Raw genomic sequence first — 22,707 nt, forward strand, 5'->3', positions numbered from 1 at the left:
GAGCTTCTGTAAAGTTTGGAAGGTAGGAGACGAGGTACTGGCAGAAGTAAAGCTGTAAGGACGGGGCGTGAGTCGCGGTTGGGTAGCTCAGATGGTGGAGCACTCGCCCGCGAAAGGCTAAGGTCCCGAGTTCGAGTCTCGGTCCGGCACACAGTTTTAAACTACCAGGAAGTTTTACTCTAGGGCTTGTGTCTCATCTCAAACTTGACTGAGTCCATTCATTCAGGTTACCATGCAGATCAAAGGTTCCCAACTTACCTGAGACCATTACCCCGAATTAAATCAGATATGAGCTAGTAACCCACCCTCACTCCGACACCCGCCCCCCCCCCCCCCTCCCCACTTCCCGGCACCTTACTAAACTTTGGAACGAAAGAGAATTTTCTGCAGACTCTGGTATCTAGTTTGTGTGTTTTATTAAACCCTGAACTAATGAGCCTATATGACATTGGTAGTGCTTATTTCTAAATACTGGGTGGTTATAATTAAACTTTCCCTAAAAATACGTTGTTGTTGTTGTTGTTGTTGTTGTGGTCTTCAGTCGTGAGACTGGTTTGATGCAGCTCTCCATGCTACTCTATCTTGTGCAAGCTTCTTCATCTCCCACTACCTACTGCAGCCTACATCCTTCTGAATATGCTTAGTGTGTCACAACATGTCCTACCAACCGATCCCTTCTTCTAGTTAAGTTGTGCCACAAACTCCTCTTCTCCCCAATTCAAGTCAATACCTACTCATTAGTTATCTGATCTACCCATCTAATCTAAAGCATTCTTCTGTACTACCACATTCTGAAAGCATCTATTTTCTTCTTGTCTAAGCTATTTATCGCCCACGTTTCACTTCCATACATGGCTACACCCCATACAAATACTTTCAGAAATGTCTTCCTAACACAAATCTATACTCGATGTTAACAAATTTCTCTTCTTCAGAAACGCTTTCCTTGCGATTGCCAGTCTACATTTTATATCCTCTCTTCTTCGACCATCATCAGTTATTTTGCTCCCCAAATAGCAAAACTCCTTTACTACTTTGAGTGTGTCATTTCCTAATCTAATTCCCTCAGCATCACCCGTATACCCTCCTTTCAAGACACTGTCCATTCCATTCAACTGCTCTTCCAAGTCCTTTGCTGTCTCTGACAGAATTACAATGTCATCGGCGAACCTCAAAGTTTTTATTTCTTCTCCGTGGATTTTAATCCCTACTCCGAACTTTTCTTTTGGTTCCTTTACTGCTTGCTCAGTATACAGATTGAATAACATCGGGGATAGGCTACAACCCTGTCTCACTCCCTTCCCAGCCACTGCTGCCCTTTCATGCCCCTTGACTCTTTTAACTGCCATTGGGTTTCTGTACAAATTGTAAATAGCCTTTCGCGCCCTGTATTTTACCCCTAGCAGCTTCAGAATTTGAAAGAGCGTATTCCAGTCAACATTGTCAAAAGCTTTCTCCGCCTACAAATGCTAGAAACGTAGGTTTGCCTTTCCTTAATCTTTCTTCTAAGATAAGTCGTAGAGTCATTATTGCCTGACGTGTTACAACACGAAAGTAATTAGCACACGAGGACCAAACCTGGCTACATTAATTTCAAGGACATGCGCAAGAGAAATAACTCAGAATCAATTCAGTTAAAACACTTTTGGTGCGCTGCTACGGTACGTCATAGCGTTACATATCAGTACCTTTGCTGCTACAAAAGACGTTCAATATGTGCCCATCAGTGTCCAGAAGCGTCAGGATTGCATTCTGCACAGCAGATGGAAGTATGGCCGCAGGTATGCTGGCTGGCTACCTCTCTCGATATGCTGCGCTTCATATCAACACATGTGTAAATGATCCTCTGGTAAACCCTGTCCTAGAGGTAGCCCCACAACCAGAAATCACAGGGTATGAGATCAGGCGATCGTGCCAGCGAAGCCTTTGCAAACGATCGCCTTATAATTCGATGGTTTCGGAGACGCAGGTGAACTTAACGAGCGATGTGCGTTGGGGCTCCACGAAAACTGTTGAGAGCAATGCATGTCTCTCATGTAGGGTGGGTATGACATGCTGGTGAAGCATATCACAGTAACGCTGGCCAGTCACACTGCACGCTTTTGTTCCTTGAGCGCCAAGATGTTCAAAAAAGAAAGGACCAATGATGAACGTAGCCGAAAAGTTACAGAATACGGTAGCCTTAACGTAAAGAACGGAATACCAGACCCTATTTTGCTAACTATACTACTGGTCATTAAAATTGTTACGCGAAGAAGAAATGCAGATGATAAACGGGTATTCATTGGACAATTATACGAGATCTGACATGTGATCACATTTTCACGCAATTTGGGTGCATAGATCCTGGTAAATCAGTACCCAGAACCACCACCTCTCGCCGTAATAACGGCTTTGATACGCCTGGGCATTGAGTCAAACAGACCTTGGATGGCGTGTACAGTTACAGCTGCCCATGCAGCTTCAACACGATACCACAGTTCATCGAGAGTAGTGACTGGCGTATTGTGACGAGCCAGTTGCTCGGCCACCATTGACCAGACGTTTTAAATTGGTGACAGATCTGGAGAATGTGCTGGCCAGGGCAGCAGTCGAACATTTTCTGTATCCAGAAAGGCCCATACAGGACCTGCAACATACAGTCGTGCATTATCCTGCTGAAATGTAGGGTTTCGCAAGGATCGAATGTAGGGTAGAGCCACGGTTCGTAACACATCTGAAATGTAACGTCCACTGTTCAAAGTGCCGTCAGTGTGAACAAGAGGTGACCGACACGTGGAGCCAATGGCACCCCATACCAAAATGCCGGGTGATACGCCAGTATGGCGATGACGAATACACGCTTCCAATGTGCGTTCGCTGCGATGTCGCCAAACACGGATGTGACTATCACGATACTGTAAACAGAACCAGGATTCTTCCGAAAAAATGACGTTTTGCCACTCGTGCACCCAGGGTCGTCGTCGAGTACGCCATCGAAGGCGCTCCTGTCTGTGATGCAGCGTCAAGGGTAACCGCAGCCAAGGTCTCCGAGCTGATAGTCCATGCTGCTGCAAACGTCGTCGAACTGTTCGTGCAGATGGTTGTCGCCTTGCAAACGTCACCATCTGTTGACTCAGGGATCGAGACGTGGTTGCACGAACCGTTACAGCCGTGCGGATAAGATGCCTGTCATCTCGACTGCTAGTGATACGAGGCCGTTGGGATGCAGCACGGCGTTCCGATTTATCCTCCTGAACCCACCGATTCCATATTCTGCTAACAGTCATTGGATCTCGACCAAGGCGAACAGCAATGTCGCGAAACAATAAACCACAATCGCGATAGGCTACAATCGGACCTTTATCAAAGTCGGAAACGTGATGGTACGCATTTCTGCTCCTTACACGAGGCATCACAACAACGTTTCACCAGCCAACGCCGGTCAACTGCTGTTTGTGTATGAGAAATCGGTTGGAAACTTTCCTCATGTCAGCACGTTGTAAGCGTCGCCACCGGCGCCACCCTAGTGTGAATGCTCTGAAAAGCTAATCATTTGCATATCACAGCATCTTCTTCCTGTTGGTTAAATTTCGCGTCTGTAGCACGTCATCTTCGTGGTGTAGCAATTTTAATCGCCAGTAGTGTGTATATAAATATATGAAGATGGTATCTGTTCTTCCGGACAGATGTCCGAAAGAGTGTGTGTGTGTGTGTGTGTGTGTGTGTGTGTGTGTGTCGTTGGTTATAAATGATGTAAAAAAAAAAGTAAAAATCAGATTAATTTTGGCACACGAACTCACTCTATTTTGATGCTAGATTATTGTAAAGACAAATCTGCTGGATATCTAATTTTCGTTGCACGAAATTATCATTCAGAAACTGCAAAAATGATATTATGTTATGGACAAATTTGGAACGGTATAAAATTTCGTAAATGCTCCAGTTTATTGCGAAATTATGTGAGAAACATGAATTTCATATTTTTTAGCCGAAAATCGGAATAAAGATTACAAGAAAAAGTTAGGATCGCAACATTCGGTTTTCCCAGGAAGCTGACTTACATTTGGGTTTATTACAACCAAGAAGTTCATTTGACAATTATCGGCGACAAAGTTTTCCCCTTTCTTCAATGGGGCGCGAGTGCTGATTTAACACAGCATTATGTAGCTTAGCAGTTTCCACTGTCGTGTGTGGTGGAGGGGTGTTTAACACGCAGTTGTGTGGTTTGCCTGCACCTCGTACGCTTTGTGTACGCTGATGAGCCGAAACATTATGATCACCTGCTTTTCATAGCGTATCTGTCCGTCTTCGGAGCGAAATACATCACTGATTCTGCGTGTTATTGATATGACAGTTTGTGTAGGTGTATGGCTTTACATGTCTACGGACAGGTCACATAATTCGTGCAAATAGCGGGCCGTTGGTTTGCGAATGCCGGTGATGTCTCCGATAGGGACCCACATGGGTTCCACAGGATTTACATCAATCCAATTTAATCGGCGAGACATCAACGTGAGTTCATTGCTAAGCTCCTCAGACCATTGTAGCACACTGGACTCGCATTCGGGAGGACGACGGTTCAATCCCGCGTCCGGCCATCCTGATTTAGGTTTTCCGTGCTTTCCGTAAATCGTTCCAGGCAAATGCCGGGATGGTTCCTTTGAAAGGGCACGGTCGACCTCCTTCCCCATCCTTCCCTAATCCGATGCGACCGATGACTTTGCTGTTTGCTCTCTTCCCCCGAAACAGGCCAACCCAACCATTGTAGCACCGTTCTGGCTCCGAGACACGGACAGTTATACTGCCGAATGATGGCATCGCCGACGGGGAAGACATCGAGAATGTCGCAGCTGTCAGCGTGTCTTCGAATACTAGCACAGGTCCCATACAAGCGGAGGAGAATGTCTCCCATAGCACAATACTATTCCCAGCAGCATGTGTCCATGGCCCACTGCACGTTTCGAGCTGCCCTCCCTTTAGAGATGACCATCGATGTAGTGTTGCATGAAAGTTATTTACCCGAAGAGCCGACACGTTTTTGTTGGTCGACAGTCGAATCCAGATGATCCTGTGCCCATCGCAGTCGTAACTAAAGATGTCTTTGAGTCAACATGTGGACACATAGGGGTGGTCTGCTGTAGATCCTTTTAAATAAATTAGAATTCTGTGGTGTCATGGGCAGTGCTGAAAAATGGTTCAAGTCATACCTTGCTAACAGGAAACAAAGGATGTCAGTGCAAGGGACTAGTGAATTAAGTCGTCAGTCATCATCAGAATGGGAAGAAATTACATGTGGTGTCCCACAAGGATCCATCTTAGGGCCATTGTTTTTCTTGTGTACATTAATGATCTCTCATCAGTTACACTGCCAGAAGCAGAGTTCGTTTTGTTTACAGATGACACAAGTATTGCAATAAATAGTATGTCGAGTGTAATTCTAGAAAGATCTGCTAATTATATTTTCATGGATATTAATAAATGGTTTAAAGCCAACTCACTGACATTAAACTTTGTAGAGACTCACTATATGCAATTCAGAATCTGTGAGAGGTCTCCACCCAGCATATGCATAAAGTATGAAGAAGAGCAGATAGAAGAGGTTGACAGACTTAAATTCCTTGGATTACAAGTTGATAATAAATTCAGTTGGGAGGAGCACACCACAGAACTGCAGAAACGCCTTAACAAATCTGTATTTGCAATTCGGGTGTTAGCTGGCATAGGCGACATAAAAATGAAAAAGCTTGCATACTTTGCCTACTTTCATTCGATAATGTCATACGGTATAATATTTTGGGGTAACTCTTCAAGACAAACAAAAGTTTTCAGAGCGCAAAAGGGTGTAATACGTATTATTTGTGGAGTAAACTCACGGACATCTTGTAGAAACCTCTCCAAAGAACTGGGTATACTAACTATTGCCTCTCAGTATATTTACTCCTTAATGAAATTTGCCCTAAATAATATATCTCTTTTTCCAACAAACAGCTCAGTTCATACATACAATACCAGGAACAAAAATGATCTGCACAAGGACTTCAAAGCACTTACTTTAGTTCAAAAAGGGGTCCACTACTCAGGAACACTGATCTTCAATAATTTGCCAGCAAACATAAAAAATTTAGTTACAAATAAAGATCAGTTTAAATGAGCCTGAAAGACTCACTAGAGGCCAACTCCTTCTACTCCACTGACGAATTTTTTAATAGAAACAAATGATGTATTGTATATATTAATACTATTAGTATTGTTGTCTCAGCTTAAAAAAAAAATATTGACTTGTTCCACATCCACAAGGATCTACTCAGCACGGATTTGTGGAACGAAAAACTAATATAATCTGATGTAAGGAGCTCAAAGTTCGACAATGTAGGATGAACAGTGCGCCCCGAAACACTTGAGCATGCACTGGCATTGTGCTCTTTTCGGCAGAGATGCCACAAATCAACATCTATCCTGATTTACAGAGCAGACAAGCTTCCGAACCCAATGTTCTGTGAAGAGTCGTGGATGTCCAGTCATTTAGCGCTTAATGGTAGTCTCACTGGTTTCCTTTCTCTTTCTGTAGATGCTCACGGTAGTAGCACGTGAACATTACAACAGCTTCGCCGTTTTCGAGATAACCGCTCGCAGTCCCTGCAATAATAATCTGTCTTTTGTTACAGTCGCTTATCTCAGTGGATTTCCCCATTTGCAGCCAATATCTTCGCTAGGACGATCCCCCTCCGCTCACATGCTTTTGTTATTGCGTCATGCCCAGAACGCCACTAGGTGGCGTCCAGTGTCGTGGTGGGCAGTGGTCATAATGTTTTGGCTCATCAGTGTAGTTGGGCTTGCAGAGTGAGTGAGTGAGTGCTGGAGGGTGGTTCAACACGTGGAAGTGTGGATTCCCAGTTCTTGCTTCTGTGCGGAGAATCGGATGTGGGGAGTGAGAGGCGGAGGGCTGTTTGGCTTGGAATTGTGTGTGTTGCTGGCTAGACTGCTGCCTTGTGTAGAGTTAGACTTGCAGTGTTGTCTGTGACGCGTTGCCGTGTGCCCTGTGCAGTCGCCGCTGCCGCGCGGGTATCCACCGCTGCCGTCGGCCATGCTGTTCGACGACGACCCGGGCATCATGTCGGAGGTGGAGACCAGCTCGACGGGGTTCCGACGGGGCGGCAAGCAGCGCTCCAGCTTGCCCGTGGTTCGCACCCCGTCCAAGACCCTGGAGCGGCCACTAGGTGAGCCATCGTACAGATTTAGTGGTCACGGTAACCACACTATTCAGTTTGTATTTTGACTACTACACTTTGCAGTGAGCTGATGCAGCAAATTTCATCGGGGAGACCGCTGTTTACCACTATGTAGTTTTTTTGGAATCCAGGCTTATCTGACGAATTTAATTTATGAAAACTTGGCTTATCAGCCTAGTCGTAATGTCGTCTTGTCGCAAAATTTCAATGAGTTTCCTATTTGCCATCTTCAAGGGGTGTTGTGCTCGTGTTCATTTCATCCCTTTATAGACACTGGACTGCATAATCCTCTCCTAAGTGATCAATGGGAGAGCAAATCATGTGCCATCAGCAAAGTGGAGTCGGATGTAATATTGAGTCCCGATGCTGGCAGTGTGAAGTTGGCTCCAAGTGTCAAGTCCCGGAGCTAGTAGGGTGAAGTTGGCTCCAGGTGTTCAGTCCCAGTACTGGCAGGGTGAAGTTGGCCCCTGGTGTTCTGGTGTTGGCAGGGTGCAGTTGGCTCCAGAGGTCAACTCCTAGTCGTATTAGGGTGAAGCTGGCTCCATGTGTCGAGTCCTGGTGCTGGCGGAGTGCAGTTGTCTCCAGTGGCCAAGTCCCAGGCATGGTAGGTTCCAGGTGTCAAGTCTCAGTGCTGGCAGGGTGAACTTGGCTCCAGGTGTCGTGTCCTGGCGCTGGCAGGGTGAAGTTGGCTTGGTCCGGTCCCAGTGGTGGCAGGGTGAAGTTGGTTCCAGGTGTCGAGACCCATGGCTGGCAGGTGAAGTTGGTTCAAGGTGTCGAGTTCCAGTGCTGAAGCGTGAAGTTGGCTCCAGGTATTCTGTTGCTGGTGGGGTGCAGTTGGCTCCCGACGTCAAGTCCCAGTCGTGGTAGGTTCCAGGTATCAAGTCTTAGTGCTGGCAGGGTGTAGTTTGCTCTAGGTGTCGAGTCCTGGTGCTCGCAGGGTGCAGTTGGCTCTGGAGGCCAAGTCCCAGTGGTGCCAGGATGAAGATGGTTCCAGTTGTTGAGTCCCATGGCTGGTGGGGTGAAATTGGTTCCACCGTGTCGAGTCCCAGTGCTGGCAGGGTGAAGTTGGCTCCGGGTGTCGATTCATGGTGCTGGTAGTATGAAGTTGGCTCTGGATGTAGGTGCTCGCAGGGTGCAGTTGGCTCTGGAGGTCAAGACCCAGTGGTGCCAGGATGAAGTTGGTTCCAGTTGTTGAGTCCCATGGCTGGTGGGGTGAAGTTGGCTCTGGGTGTCGAGTCCCCGTGCTGGTAGCATGAAGTTGGCTCCGGGTGTCGATTCCTGGTGCTGGTAGTATGAAGTTGGCTCTGGATGTCGGGTCCTAGTGCTGGCAGGGTGACCTTGGCTCTGGAGGTCAGTTCCCAATGCTGACTGGCGCATTTTTACTAACGACACATCTGGGTTGACAAAATCGTTGTGCACACTTATTTCCACTGTCTCTTTGATGACCTAATGCCAGAAATCATTAGTTTGGCACACCACTGTTGTCTGTTCAAAAACTAACGTGCTTCTTTTGTGGATGATGTACTCTTCCACTGCAGACTTGTCATTTTCGGTGAGTCAAACGCTCTACACGTTTTCTGAACAGCACTGCGAGATGCATCACAGTATCTGCCCGATGGACTGCGTGACCAGGTGTCTACAGCATCTGTTGCGAGTGTGGCATGCGGTACATTGGCCAGACGCAGCGAATTCATCTCACAGTGCTGTTGAGAACAAGTGTTTACCTTGGTGTGCCGCAGGAGAGTGCCATAGGACCGTTGCTATTCACAATATACATAAATGACGTTGTGGGTGACATCGGAAGTACACTGCGGCTTTTTGCCGATAATGCTGTGGGTGTATCGAGAGGTTGTAACAATGGAAAATTGTACTGATGTGCAGGAATGCTCTACCAGCTGAGCTACCCAAGCACGACTCACTCACCGTCCTCACAGCTTTGCTTCTGCCAGTATCTCGTCTCCACCTCCCAAACATAGGTCCCGAGTTCCAGTCTCGGTCGGGCACACAGTTTTAATCTGCCAGGAAGTTTCATATCAGCGCACACTCCGCAGCAGGTGAAAATCTCATTCTGGAAACAACCGCCAGGCTGTGGCTAAGCCATGTCTCCGCAATATCCTTCCTTTCAGGAGTGCTAGTTCTGCAACGTTCACAGGAGAGCTTATGTAAAGTTAGGAAGGTAGGAGACGAGGTACTGGCAGAAGTAAAGCTATGAGGACGGGGCATGAGTTGTACTTGGGTAGCTCAGTTGGAAGAACACTTGCCCGCGAAATGCAAAGGTTTCGAGTTCGAGTCTCTGTCCGGCACACAGTTTCAATCTGCCAGCTGGTTTTCATATTGATTCGGAGCAGTATCAGTTCATCACCAAGTAAAGCCCTGCCAGACTACATTGTGATGCTCTTCCTATTCCCGTACAGATGTCTAATTACTTGCTTAATGATCCATTCAGTTAAAATATCGCCTGTTGTGCATCTGAGATTCGTATTCACCCCAGACATGTACTGCCTAACCTAACAAAAGGCATCATCAATGGCTTCATTTCTCCATATTGTTACCGAGTAACTTTCTATTATATAAATTTCCTAACTTTTCATTTGGCTCGTCGATTTGTGAGTAGTAGTATTGATTGGTGCACTGGTTTCCCTGTGGGCCAATTGCCTGTTCTTATGTTGTGGGAAATAATAACTATGTTTCCGCAGAACGCATTATACTTCTTCTGCAGTGCAGCCGTAATGTGAGAAAAGCTTCTTTATGTGCCTTTTGGATACAAAACTTGATGTATTTTCTTTTTCAGTGTTGTACGTGCTGTGGTAGTAACGTGCAGTGACCAGTGAGAAACCACACACACACACACACACACACACACATATATATATATATATATATATATATATATATATATATATATATATATTCGCGCTGATAACGCATGAAGGGACATCCTCAACTATGTGATCACATAAAATTGACTAGGACTATTTCATAAGATAGAATGAAGAATCAACAACAGTTGGTAACGACGTAAGCAGTACGATGACGACCAAATAAACGACGTTGAAATGGACGACAACAGTACAAAAGACGACAGGAAAATAATGGAAGACAACAAAGAGTGAGACGATGTCGTATTACTCGACGATCACAGCCAAACTGACGACGACAAAATACAGGAAGACGACGACGAAAACGGTGGCGAAATAGGTGACAAAGCTGAGATTGACGACGGTGAAGGCATCAAATGTGACAAAACAGACGATGGAAAACTAGAGGAAAGCGATGATATAGATGATGTCGAAGTAGGGTTGACAAAGTACACCATGCAGAAATAGACGATGACTGCGACATGACAACGATATGCAGGGGGTTACAAAATGGTATGGCCATACTTTCAGGAAACATTCCTCACACACAAAGAAAGAAAATATGTCATGTGGGCATGTCCGGAAACGCTTACTTTCCATGTTAGAGCTCATTTTATCACTTCTCTTCAAATCACATTAATCATGGAATGGAAACACACAGCAACAGAACGTACCAGCGTCACTTCAAACACTTTGTTGCAGGATATGTTCAAAATGTCCTCCGTTAGCGAGGCTAAGTGCATCCACCATCCGTCGCACGGAATCCGTGATGCGCCGATGCAGCCCTGGAGAATGGCGTATTGTATCACAGCCGTCCACAATACGAGCACGAAGAGTCTCTACATTTGGTACCGCGGTTGCGTAGACAAGAGCTTTCAAATGCCCCCATAAATAAAAGTCAAGAGGGTTGTGGTCAGGAGAGCGTGGAGGCCACGGAATTGGTGCGCCTCTACCAATCCGTCGGTCACCGAATCTGTTGTTGAGAAGCGTACGAACACTTCGACTGAAATGTGCAGGAGCTCCATCGTGCATGAACCACATGTTGTGTCGTACTTGTAAATGCACATGTTCTAGCAGCACAGGTAGAGTATCCCGTATGGAATCTGGCGGTGAATCGAGGAAGTACAGTACATACTGACGAAACTAAAATGAGCTCTAACATGGAAATTAAGCGTTTCCGGACACATGTCACATGTGTGTGTGTGTGTGTGTGTGTGTGTGTGTGTGTGAGAGAGAGGAATGTTTCCTGAAAGTTTGGCCGTATCTTTTTTTAACATCCTGTATACTATGTGGAAGTAGGTCATGTTAACAGTGAAATAGATCATTATAAAATATAGAACAATGAACAAACGGCATTGAAATAGAGGAGAACAATGAAAGAGTTAGTGGCTATGCAAGAGATGATAATGATGATGTAGACTACAACAATTCACGTAATGACTATAGTCAAATAGACCACAACAATGAAAGGGACAATGACAGAGGACGATAATAATGAAATGCATGACAACAAGGAAAGCGAGAGTGAAGGAGGACAAGGAGCGTATAAATGACGACCAAGACGACAACGTTAATAACAACAATTAAGAAATGGACAACTTTGAAAGGGAGCGAAGGTGTGAAAAACGCAAAAGAGATGACGACAACAAAATAGAATATACTGACATTGTCAGTATGGGGGCGATTTGGAATGTACGATAACTGAAGAAAACTTCAGAAAGCAAGATAATTAATTAAACATTTACCTGGTTTCGACAGAGCTATGCTGTCATTAGTCGATCTGCAATAGAATTTTACGTTCACCCTTTTGCGGACCCGGCAATGGCGGCATAGCCCTGTGGTTATCACGTACGGTCGGTTGGTAATAACACACTCTAAATATCGTGTATGCATTTACTAGACACTGAGGCAAGAAGAACAAACATGGCAGAAACCCAAGTTGCGCGCCGAGAGAGAGATAGAACAAAAGCGGTTCAAAGAAGTCAAGAGTCAAAGATAGGGCGCTCCGTGCCAGAGACGCCACAGCCCTCAGTCAAGCAATAAAGTGCTTTTTCAGCGATCTTCGCTTGCGAAGTTTTCTTCAGGTAGCAAAGAAAATAGAACATGGTGATGATGACAAAGTGTACAACAGTGACAAACAGACCCCGGCGGCAGTAATGGTGCTCTGATGATGACCATTATTTCTGCCTTGATGACTTGCACGGTAGTACGGTTACCATTCGGCCTGGACTAATGAGCTCAGTTTTTGATTATTGCTTATAAATTGTGAGAGTAGTAGCTTGCAGGCCCAGCGACGCGGCGGACGTAACGTGTCTGTTAGACGGTGCAGAGGTGAGAGTGTAGTGAGTACGTTGTGGTGTGGTGTGGCGGCCCCCAGGTAAGGGCGGTGGCGCAGTGGCGGGCCCCCCGCTGTTCGCGTACCCGTACCCCGCCATGGTGCCGCACGTGGTGTACCAGCCGGTGTTGCCCAGGCCGCAGCACCACCACCACCGCGGACACCAGCAGCCCGCGCAGGCCGCCACCACTGGCGGTAGGGAGCGCTTCTCTCTCCCTCTCTCTTTTTCTCTCTCTTTTTGCCTCTTTCCATCCACCCCACTGTCTGCTCCTGTAGATGGTTAGCAACTGTTCAGTATGGCAACCCCCACATTGTTATCAATGGAGAGACTCTACAGACGTTAAAGTAACCTCTGGCGTGCCACAGGGGAGTGTTACGGGACCATTGCTTTTCACAATATACATAAATGACCGAGTAGATAGTGTCGGATGATGCTGTAGTATACAGAGATGTTGCAGCATTAGAAAATTGCACCGAAATGCAGGAAGATCTCCAGCGGATAGGCACTTGGTGCAGGGAGTGGCAACTGACCCTTAAAATAGACAAATGTAATGTATTACGAATACATAGCAAGAAGGATCCTTTATTGTACGATTATATGATAGCAGAACAAACACTGGTAGCAGTTGCTTCTGTAAAATATTTGGGAGTATGTGTACGGAACAATTTCAAGTGGAATGATCATATACAATTAATTGTTGCTGAGGCAGGTACCAGGTTGAGATTCATTGGGAGAGTCCTTAGAACATGTAGTCCATCAACAAAGGAGGTGGCTTACAAAACACTCGTTCGATCTATACTCGAGTATTGCTCATCAGTGTGGGATCCGTACCAGATCAGGTTGACGGAGGAGATAGAGGAGATCCAAAGAAGAGCGGTGCGTTTCGTCACAGAGCTGTTTGGTAAGCGTGATAGCGTTACGGAGATGTTTAGCAAACTCGAGTGGCAGACTCTGCAAGAGAGGCGCTCTGCATCGCGGTGTAGCTTGCTGTCCAGGTTTCGAGAGGGTGCGTTTCTGGATGATGTATCAAATATATTGCTTCCCCCTACTTATACCTCCCGAGGAGATCACGAATGTAAAATTAGAGAGATTCGAGCGCGCACGGAGGCTTTCAGACAGTCGTTCTTCCCGCAAACCGTACGCGACTGGAACAGAAAAGGGAGGTAATGACAGTGGCACGTAAAGTGCCCTCCGCCACACACCGTTGGGTGGCTTGCGGAGTATAAATGTAGATGTAGATTAGAGGAACACCATTACTATTTGCCATCCCTGCTATATGCAAAGTAATAGATAAAAGGATTACACAAATAGTATTTTGTCCATCAGGGCTCTAGTGCACCGTCACTGTTTTCAGAAATATCACTAAAGAAAAAAATTGGAACAGTCCATTCCTTTTCTATTAATGTTACAACAGTTTCTATTAACATAACTATACTTTCTTTCTTTGACTTGCGCCCTTATCCCGTGGTTGCGCAGGGTCGGCGTGGTTAGGTACGTATTTGGCAATGTGATTGTTAAGGGGTGGCCAAATACCATTCCTGCTGCCACCTCGTACCCCCCCCCCCCCCCCCGCCGGGACGGAATTAGTGTACCCCAGCTGTCTGCGTCTAGTGTAATCTGTGAATAGTGTGAAGGTGTTCAAATGCCTGCGAGTTGTGTAATTGAGGCGGGGGTGGTGGGGACCAGCCCGTTGTTCACATAGTGGGATGTGGAAAACCGCCTAAAAACATCTAGAATGGCCGGCACACCGGCCCTCATCGTTAATCCGCTGGGCAGATTCGATTCTGGGCCGGCATGCCTACCCAAGTCCGGGGAGCAGAGCATTAACACTCTCAGCTAACCTGGTGGGTCATTAAAACTGCAACGCCACAAAGCTCGAACGCAACGAGTGTCAAATGCCCATCAAGTGTACTACACTTCTGCATATATAAATGCAGAAAGTGAGCAGTTGCAGCTTTCTGTACATTCCGTATATAAGAAAAAATTATGTAATGGGTTTCTAATTCATACATCACAATCGAAAGTTCTATATTTGTGAGAAGGCCGTATTATGGCTAATGTAGGAAGCAGAAACCTCTACCAACACATGGTTGGTTCATTTGGGGGAGGGGACCAAACAGCGAGATCGCGGTCCCATCGAACTAGGGAAGGTAGTTCGCCATTTCACAGGAACCATCCCAGCATTTACCTGAAGCAATTTAGGGAAATAATTGAAAACCTAAATCAGGATGGCTGGACGTGTGTTTGAACCGTCGTCCTCCCGAATGCGAGTCCGGTGTGGTAACTACTGCACCACCTCGCTTGGCACCAGCACTTGTCGGAATTTGATAGTGGCAGGATGACGATCTGTGGGGAAAGTGGTTTATCATTCTGCAATATTGCTTCTCATGTTTCTTGGGATACTGTGACTGTTGTGGAGATAAGTAATTGACGGGTTCAGGAGGCTCATACCGAACGCTATGCAGGGTCTCAACAATTCCATGTGAGTGGTGCTGGAGAGGTTAGACGGGCTGTTCACTTAGACATGTGGGATTGTACAGCTATGTCACATAGGACGACTCAGTAAATGGGCTTGTTTCAATAAAAGTATGCACGGTGTCATAACATATGGAGAACCTTGCATTGTCATCAAGATGACCATTGTTGCAGATTCCCTTGGGGTGGTAGCAGAGAGTGGTTCACTGACAGTGGTTCACTGATAGACAACCTAGTTATCTGTTCTAGTTGACTCCCTTTTCTACATAAATCATCACAATGGACATAACTGTGTGTTGAGGCTCCAAGGAGAAAGAATGTTGCAAATTGCATTTGTCATCACCATATGGCCCCAACTCTTGGTGTGATGCTATGGAGTGCCATTGGGTACACAATGCGATCACCTTTGGTTCACATAGCTGGTAATTTGGTTACCAGCTGTTAAATTTCTGGCATGTTAAGGCTGGTGGCTGTGTCCTATCTTTACTGTCTCTGTGGGGATATCTTTCAGCAAGATATCACAAGACCACCGGCCGCGGTGTTCTAGCAGTTCTAGGCGCGCAGTCCGGAACCGTGCGACTGCTAAGGTCGCAGATTCGAATCCTGCCTTGGGCATGGATGTGTGTGATGTCCTTAGGTTAGTTAGGTTTATGTAGTTCTAAGTTCTATGGGACTGTTGACCACAGATGTTAAGTCCCATAGTGCTCAGAACCATTTGAACCATTTTATCACAAGACCACATGTCTCCTGCCCTGGTCTGACATACCTCGATACAAATATTGTTCTACACCACTACTGCACTAGCCAGGACATTCTCCAGACCTGTTACCCCCACCCCCACCCCCAAAGACATCTATTCATGGGTGGTCAAAAGACTGGAACATGACTTGCCACGTACTATGATTGATGAAGACTTGGATAGAGCTGAAGAAGCACAGAATGACGTACCCGCACCTGTCAGGCCAAGCCAGGCTATAGCTAATAATTCTGCTGGAAGTGGCAACTCTGTGTACTAAATTGTATACCATCAGATCATGTACAAATGCAATGGTGTATTCTTCCTGCTTTACTGTATACATGCAGCAGCTAAAATTGCCTTACCTGCTATACTTACTCCCTTCTCCTCCTCCATCTGAACAGGCCTTGAAAGGCGCAATGGTGCTGATCGACCGCCATGTCACCCTGGTGGTGGACTTGTGATATCTTGCTGAAAGATAACCTCACAGAGACAGCAAAGATAGGACACAGCCACTGACCTTAATATGCCAGAAATTTAACAGCTGGTAACCAAATTACCAGCTACAATGACCAAGGGTGATCGTGTTGTACATCCAACGGCATTCCATGGCATCATACCGGGAGACCACACCATATGGAGAGACATGTGGTCAGCACACAGCTCGAAACCAATGTCAGTCATTGTGACTGGAAGCGCTACTTCTAAATCGAATATCTCCTCAATTGCCCTCACAAGGACTGAATGCACCCGCTTGCTAAAAGCATTCGGCAGACCTAGATGGTCACCCATCCAAGTACTAGCCAAACCTGACAGCACTTAACTTCGGTGATTTGACAGGAACCGGTGTTACCGCTGTGGCAAATCCCTGATCTGTACCTACTGGTGTTGCAGTTTTAATTGCCAACCGCGTAATTTCGGAATTAGACCAGACGACATCGAGTGTTTCTAGTATGAAATTCATATTGTTATTTTATAATATAGCTGGATATTCGTTATTTTGTAGTTTACAAAAGCGTCTACATAACATGAAAAGTCAACAGATTTTAGTTCCCCACCGATCAAAGATATAGGCACTGGTAGATGTGTTTTTACACCTGTTATTTTTACGGCATACATAACATATTCTGAGTGATTTGATTGGCTGCAATAACGAATAGGGTGGTTGTGTGGTGGAATACCTCTACAGCCATGATGTGTGATACTGCAAATAATGATGTCCCTAGCTTTCACGGCGATAGAGTCTAGATACAATAACTGAACAGTTGCTACAATTGGCTTCTGTTGTGCTTTCTCGTGTAGGCAGTTGGCTCTCACTGCCTTTTCTCCATTCACAGCTTAGCTTCAGCATTGGTTAATTAGTTCCTGTACTGTATTTGTTACCCTATAGCTTTCCATGTGCTTCTAGATTTTTGGCTACCTGTGTAGATCCATTTTCCAGCATGCTCTTCTATGTCAACATTGTTCTCATATGTGGCACAATGCTCTGGCTTTTTCGAGACAGTGCTGAATTTAAAGAGGCTTCTGCTTTCTCCACATTTAAAATCTTCATGTCTACACGTGTAGTCTCTCTCCAGCTTTGACTGACACTATTAATCCCAAATGTATGAGGAACCACACAGTAGAGAACTCAGACGTAAATCAATTAAATATCGCCTTGACAGAGATTCTATAAGTTCACGATAAGGTCTGGGCTTAACAGCGCCAGATGTTTGCTGGTTGACTCCATGCTCTGAAAGTTTTTTAAATTACCTGAATGCAGACTACCCAAGTTACATCATCTGCACCCCTGGGTGGATGATGTATGTCCAACTGCATATCGTAAGATGCATGAAATGTTTTCCAGCCCAGCACTAATTTCGCCAGCCTGTATGTGGTTGGCTCGAAGAATTATTGACCGAGTGAACTCACCACATTTCACTGGATGATGAACATTCTACAAAGACGGAAGTAACGTCGGGTGTAACCCAAAGATGCACAATAAGACCTCGAACATTCTCATTATACAGGCTAGGCAGAAATTAAGTTCCGACTGAAAACTGTTTATAACTTAAATAATAAATAACCAGTTTTGATACAACATGAAAAATTTTGTTCCTTACAGCTGTAGAATAGTTACGCATTGTTAAAATTCTGAATAAGTACCACCGTTATTCAGCAGTTTCTGTAAATGAATTGGGACATTTGTGACAAACTTCTGTGGGTAACTTAGTAGCATGTTTTCAAGAACTTGGCGAACTTGTCAAGAGTTTTTGGTTGTGTACAATAAACTTTCCCTTTTACCCAAGAGGAAGAAGTCACAGGGAATTGGGGCAGGGCTCCTTGCAGGCCATTTGAGGGTGCCAAGATGTGGCACCCAGTGTCCCGGAAAATGGATGTCGAGCCACTGTAACCCAACGGACCTTCCCAGGATCGCAAAGCGGGAGATGTATACATGGTATGCCGCATACAAAGAAACACAGGAGATGGCGTTTGTAAGCAAACAGATAATTGATTCAGGACGCTTTGGTAATGGACAATCCACTGGTGTATCCATGATTTCCTTATCAGTTTTGTTTAGAGTTCCTTGAAATTAGTCACATCTGACACCATTTACAAAATTTTTTAGACAGAAGAAACTTCATGATAATGATTCCTAACATAGCGACGAACCAAAATCTGAAGAAAAGATCTCAGCTGCCATCGTTTTGAGAGGATTTGATAAATTACTCAAAATGGCGGCAACCATTAAAAACTGTTCTAGGTTTAAATGGTCGTCCTTCTTCCCTATGCATGCGTAGAGGCACGGTGAGAACCACCTTTCCTATGTTTGGAATTGAGTCTGAATAGGAAACTGCTGTCAGCAAGAAGACATGGTCGACTCTTGTGTCTCAGAAGGCAGAGTTTTGCCATTATCTTCCCATATAGTTGGCAACAGCTCTATTTTTTGAGATCGGAAGGTTACACCAGCGTGACGACAGCTAAGAAATTAAAGGTCTGGTCCCGATGACACAACCTGTCGATTCAGTGGCAGCTTCAAAACAAATCAGCAACTCCAGCTTCATCATCGTGGCAGACATGTTTCACCATAGGCATTTACCACGTTACAGTCGTAAAGACAGGCCTTGCAAAGGGATGCAGGGCCCTTTCTTGCATAAAGATTAGGTCACTGTAATAATCCCTTGTAGACAGTATCGTGAAAGTAGTCTTCAAGCCCATTGTGTCCCCAATGAGATGTGGACCCATTTGTAGACAACATGGATGTCATGCCACACATGCAGTGACCCTTGGGTATGTTGGTTCTTCGACAACCATCCTCAGATCCTCTGTTTCCCAATAATAACAGTTATGCCAGTTAACAGACCTTGCAACATGAAACACGTTATCATCTGACCACAGAATCTCACTAAAAACTAGTCTCGTTCCCATCGCTCCACCTGCAAATGTATTCGACACATATGTTGAACACATCTCCTCCTTCCCTTCTCTGTGTCCACCTCTTCCTCCCTCTGTCTATCTCCTCTGCCCCACACCCTCCCCCTCTCAGTGTCTGTTTCCCCCTCTCCCTCTCCCTGACTTCCCTCTGACCATCTCCACCTCTCCCTCTCTCTTTCCATCTCTCCTTTCCTCTCATCCTTTTCCACCTGCCCACTACCTCTCTGCACCTCCCAGCTGACTCGTGCATCTCCCCCTGCACCTCTCTCTCTGTCCATTTCGTCCTTCCCCTCGCTCTGTTCATCGCCTCCTCTATCCGTCTCAACCTGTCCCCAGCCACACTCATTCACCCTTGTAGCCCCTGCAGCAAAGTTCAGTAAAACAGGCAGATACTACTCTTAACACAGCATGCCTTTCATGCAGGCCAGCCTACATGTCGCAGGACAGAAAACTATTTCTTGTCCCTGACTTGTAGGCTGCCCTGCAAAACAGGTTTATTTGGCAGGCTGATACCGTTCCCACACAATATGTCTATTGTGCAGGGCACAGCCAAAAATGGCATTTTTGGTCGTATCTCTGTCCCTATTGGAACTAAGAGGTTATAAAGCATTAGTACTGATACTCATCAGGTCTGCCGTTTCTGTGCCAAATTTGCCTGGAATCAACCCAGGGGTTTCAATATTCATAACAGGAAAGCGTTATCTTCTCAAATTTCAACTGTCACAGTCTTCCAGTGATAGCTCTTAACGGTGGTGTTCTTCCCCCCTATGAAAATATAGCTCATTCTTCAGAACAGTTGTAATCATGAGTTGGGTTAAACCACCCTCACGAGATGCCTGTCTTTGTGATTTCTGAGGAATCTGAGCGATCATTACCTGAACCATTTCCACATTTTTGTCTGTGAATGTGCATCCACAGCTCTGGTACAGATGCTGTGCCCATTATTTTCAAGTGGCAATTCTGTATAGTCTTTATATATATTGAGCCATGAGGACCTATTGCGTTTTGATAACATATATGTACTTGTAATGCAGACAGCCATACTTGGTGTTGGGATGCCAGCTGAGATGCCTCACGCAAGGTTAGGTGTTGTCAGGAGCTGCCACTGATACCTACAGTGACATAAATGAGACATCATTCAACAAGTTTCAAGACTTAAAGAACAAAATGTTTTTTATTCCATCAAAACTGGTTAAGTATTAATAAAGCTTCGAACTTTTTCAGTAAGAAATTAATGTCCAATTTACCAGAAAGGATCAGCAGTACTAAGAGATATTCACTGACAATATTGTCTACTGCAAAGTTTGGCCTTTGGACGATTTTAAGCGACTGAAGAAAGGACTTGGACAGAATTTGCATTTGATGTAATGAGTGGTAACTATCTTTAAATGTGAGATCATGTCTATAGGAAGAGAAAGAAGCCCATAGAGTCTAATTGCAAGATTAGTGTTGAACATCTTGTGCCATGACATCATATAAGCATTTGGCTGATATGATATGGGACAAGCATATATAATCAGTAAAGGGAAGGTTTAAGACTTGGATTTGTTGGAAGAGTTTTGGGAAAATGGAATTTACCTGTAAATGACATAGCATACAAGATGTTGGTGTGACCAATTCTAGATTATTGTCAAGTGTTTCGAATCATTACCAATTAGGCATGACAGCAGACATGGAATAAATTTAGACACATATTGCTAGGATTGTAACAGGATGGTATAACTCATAGGAAGGTGTAACACAGCTGCCCATGGAATATAAATGGGAATCTCTAGAAGAAAGGCAATGTAGTTCCGACAAACCCCTGCTGGGAAGTTTAAAGAACCTGTGTTCAAAGAAGATTGTGTGATTAGTTTGCCCTCATCATTGTATATCTTGCATAGGGGTCATGAGAATAAGGTGAGAGAGCCAGCATCACAGAATGCAAAACAGCAATGGAAATTGTCTTACACACTTTCTGCTTCCCTTGTACATCCCTGTTTGCACCATAAATAGTAAAGAGAATTGCACCTACAGGGCACATTTTAAACAGCATTTCCTGTTCCTTAGGTAGTTTTATTGCACAATTAATCTTATCTCGCCATATAAAGCCTATCTTGATATCTCTATCTTTAAATGTATTGCTTATTGTTCCTTCCTATTAGAGTGACTTCAGAAGTTGACTGTCTACTGTCAAATAATCATATACCAGATTTTACTGCATAAAATGCATAAATTGATGAATCACAACAAAATGTATTAGTGAATTAATAACTGAGTATTATTGTAGTTTTATATGAATTCTTAATGATGAATTTCAATAATTTCATTTGTGCTTTCTGCAGGAAAAAGCCATATTTTTTATAAAACTGTGGCTCTTTTTCGTTATGTGATATCTAACTGATGTACATTTGTGTAACTGTATTCACATAACCTCCTAAGTGTAAGTAATATCATCATCATGGAAGAAGGCAGTCAATTTCTATGTCTTTTGTAACAATTTTGTTACATAATTTCGCTTATGTGTTTTGTTTGGCTATACTAATGTACTTCATCATCTTTATTATCTCAATATTTCCCTGTAATTAGAAAATATATTTTGACAATATCTTTCATTGAATTTCTTTTGGTTTTTCAGCTCCTCAAGAAATCTTTTGTCTCTTTATGTGCTGTAATAAGTATTTATTGCAATCTGAAAAACAATGTCATTGAAATAGTGCTCTCCCATTGACTGTAATTAAAAACCAATAAGAACAAATTTAATTGCAGTTACTATATTTGATATAGTTGTGTGTTAGCTACAATCACCAAGTATCCAGGGAAACAATTGCTAACAGATTATAGATTTATTGCTTTCTTGATGCTTCTATGATGAGAACATGAGAAAGATCTTTGTTTGTTGTTTTTCAAATTTTGTAATGCATGGGTTACTTGGAAGAAAAGCTGCTCATGTAAATGAAGTGGGTATTTACTTTCTGAGGTTGCTGTGCTGTTTTTTATATCTTACTTTGCATTGTATTATTGAATTCTTAAAAATATTTATACATTATGCAGATAGTTACTATGTGATTGTTTTTACAGATGGTGGAATATAAAATTCCATCCTTGGTAAATGAAAGTGAAAATGTTTCCTAAGCATTGTTTTTCTTCTCTCTCTTTTTTGGGAAGGTTTTTGATTATTTATTTACGTGATGGAGCCCATTATGAGACAAATATGTCAACCAAGATCTTACAGATAAGATGATTTTTAGTTAGAGGGATTAATCTCTAATATTTCTCTACAGTTTTCTTGTCATAATGAAGCCACTGGCATGGGTCTTTCTGAACATTCTGTTTTGTTTCTCTCTTTTGTATGATACGCTGTACGATGTAAAAGCTGAGTTTCATTTCAATCTCCTGCTGCTGGCAGTTTCGTTTTATCTCAGTTATATTTAATTTGATTTGATTCTTTACTTGCACAAAGGCACTCCTTCATGGGAAATTCCTCAGTGAAGGTCATATTTTAGTGATAAAAGTCTGTTTTTAATTCTTTTATACATGTGTGGTATGATTTGTTCAAATCTCCTAGTCCCTGTACCAATAGATGTATAGGAAAAAATGCACAAAATTATGTAGTTCCAATTGTGAAAACTTGAATATAAACCCCTTTTTGAATAAATGAAATACACAGTGAATGAATATGAAACTCATTTTTGACC

The 22,707-nt window shown here is 44.1% G+C and overlaps 1 protein-coding gene across 1 annotated transcript in view; it reads left to right on the forward strand.

The window, feature by feature from the left end:
- The window catches only part of LOC126295230 (uncharacterized), a 2,305,622-nt gene that overhangs the window by 1,441,471 nt on the left and 841,444 nt on the right, over nucleotides 1-22,707 (forward strand). The window contains exons 30-31 of the mRNA XM_049987579.1: nucleotides 7,028-7,199; nucleotides 12,447-12,599. Coding sequence (XP_049843536.1) covers nucleotides 7,028-7,199; nucleotides 12,447-12,599 — 325 coding nt within the window. The remainder of the gene's footprint in view (nucleotides 1-7,027; nucleotides 7,200-12,446; nucleotides 12,600-22,707) is intronic.

This window comes from Schistocerca gregaria, chromosome 11 (assembly GCF_023897955.1).
Source record: "Schistocerca gregaria isolate iqSchGreg1 chromosome 11, iqSchGreg1.2, whole genome shotgun sequence".
In the NCBI taxonomy this organism is placed as follows: Eukaryota; Metazoa; Arthropoda; class Insecta; order Orthoptera; family Acrididae; genus Schistocerca; species Schistocerca gregaria.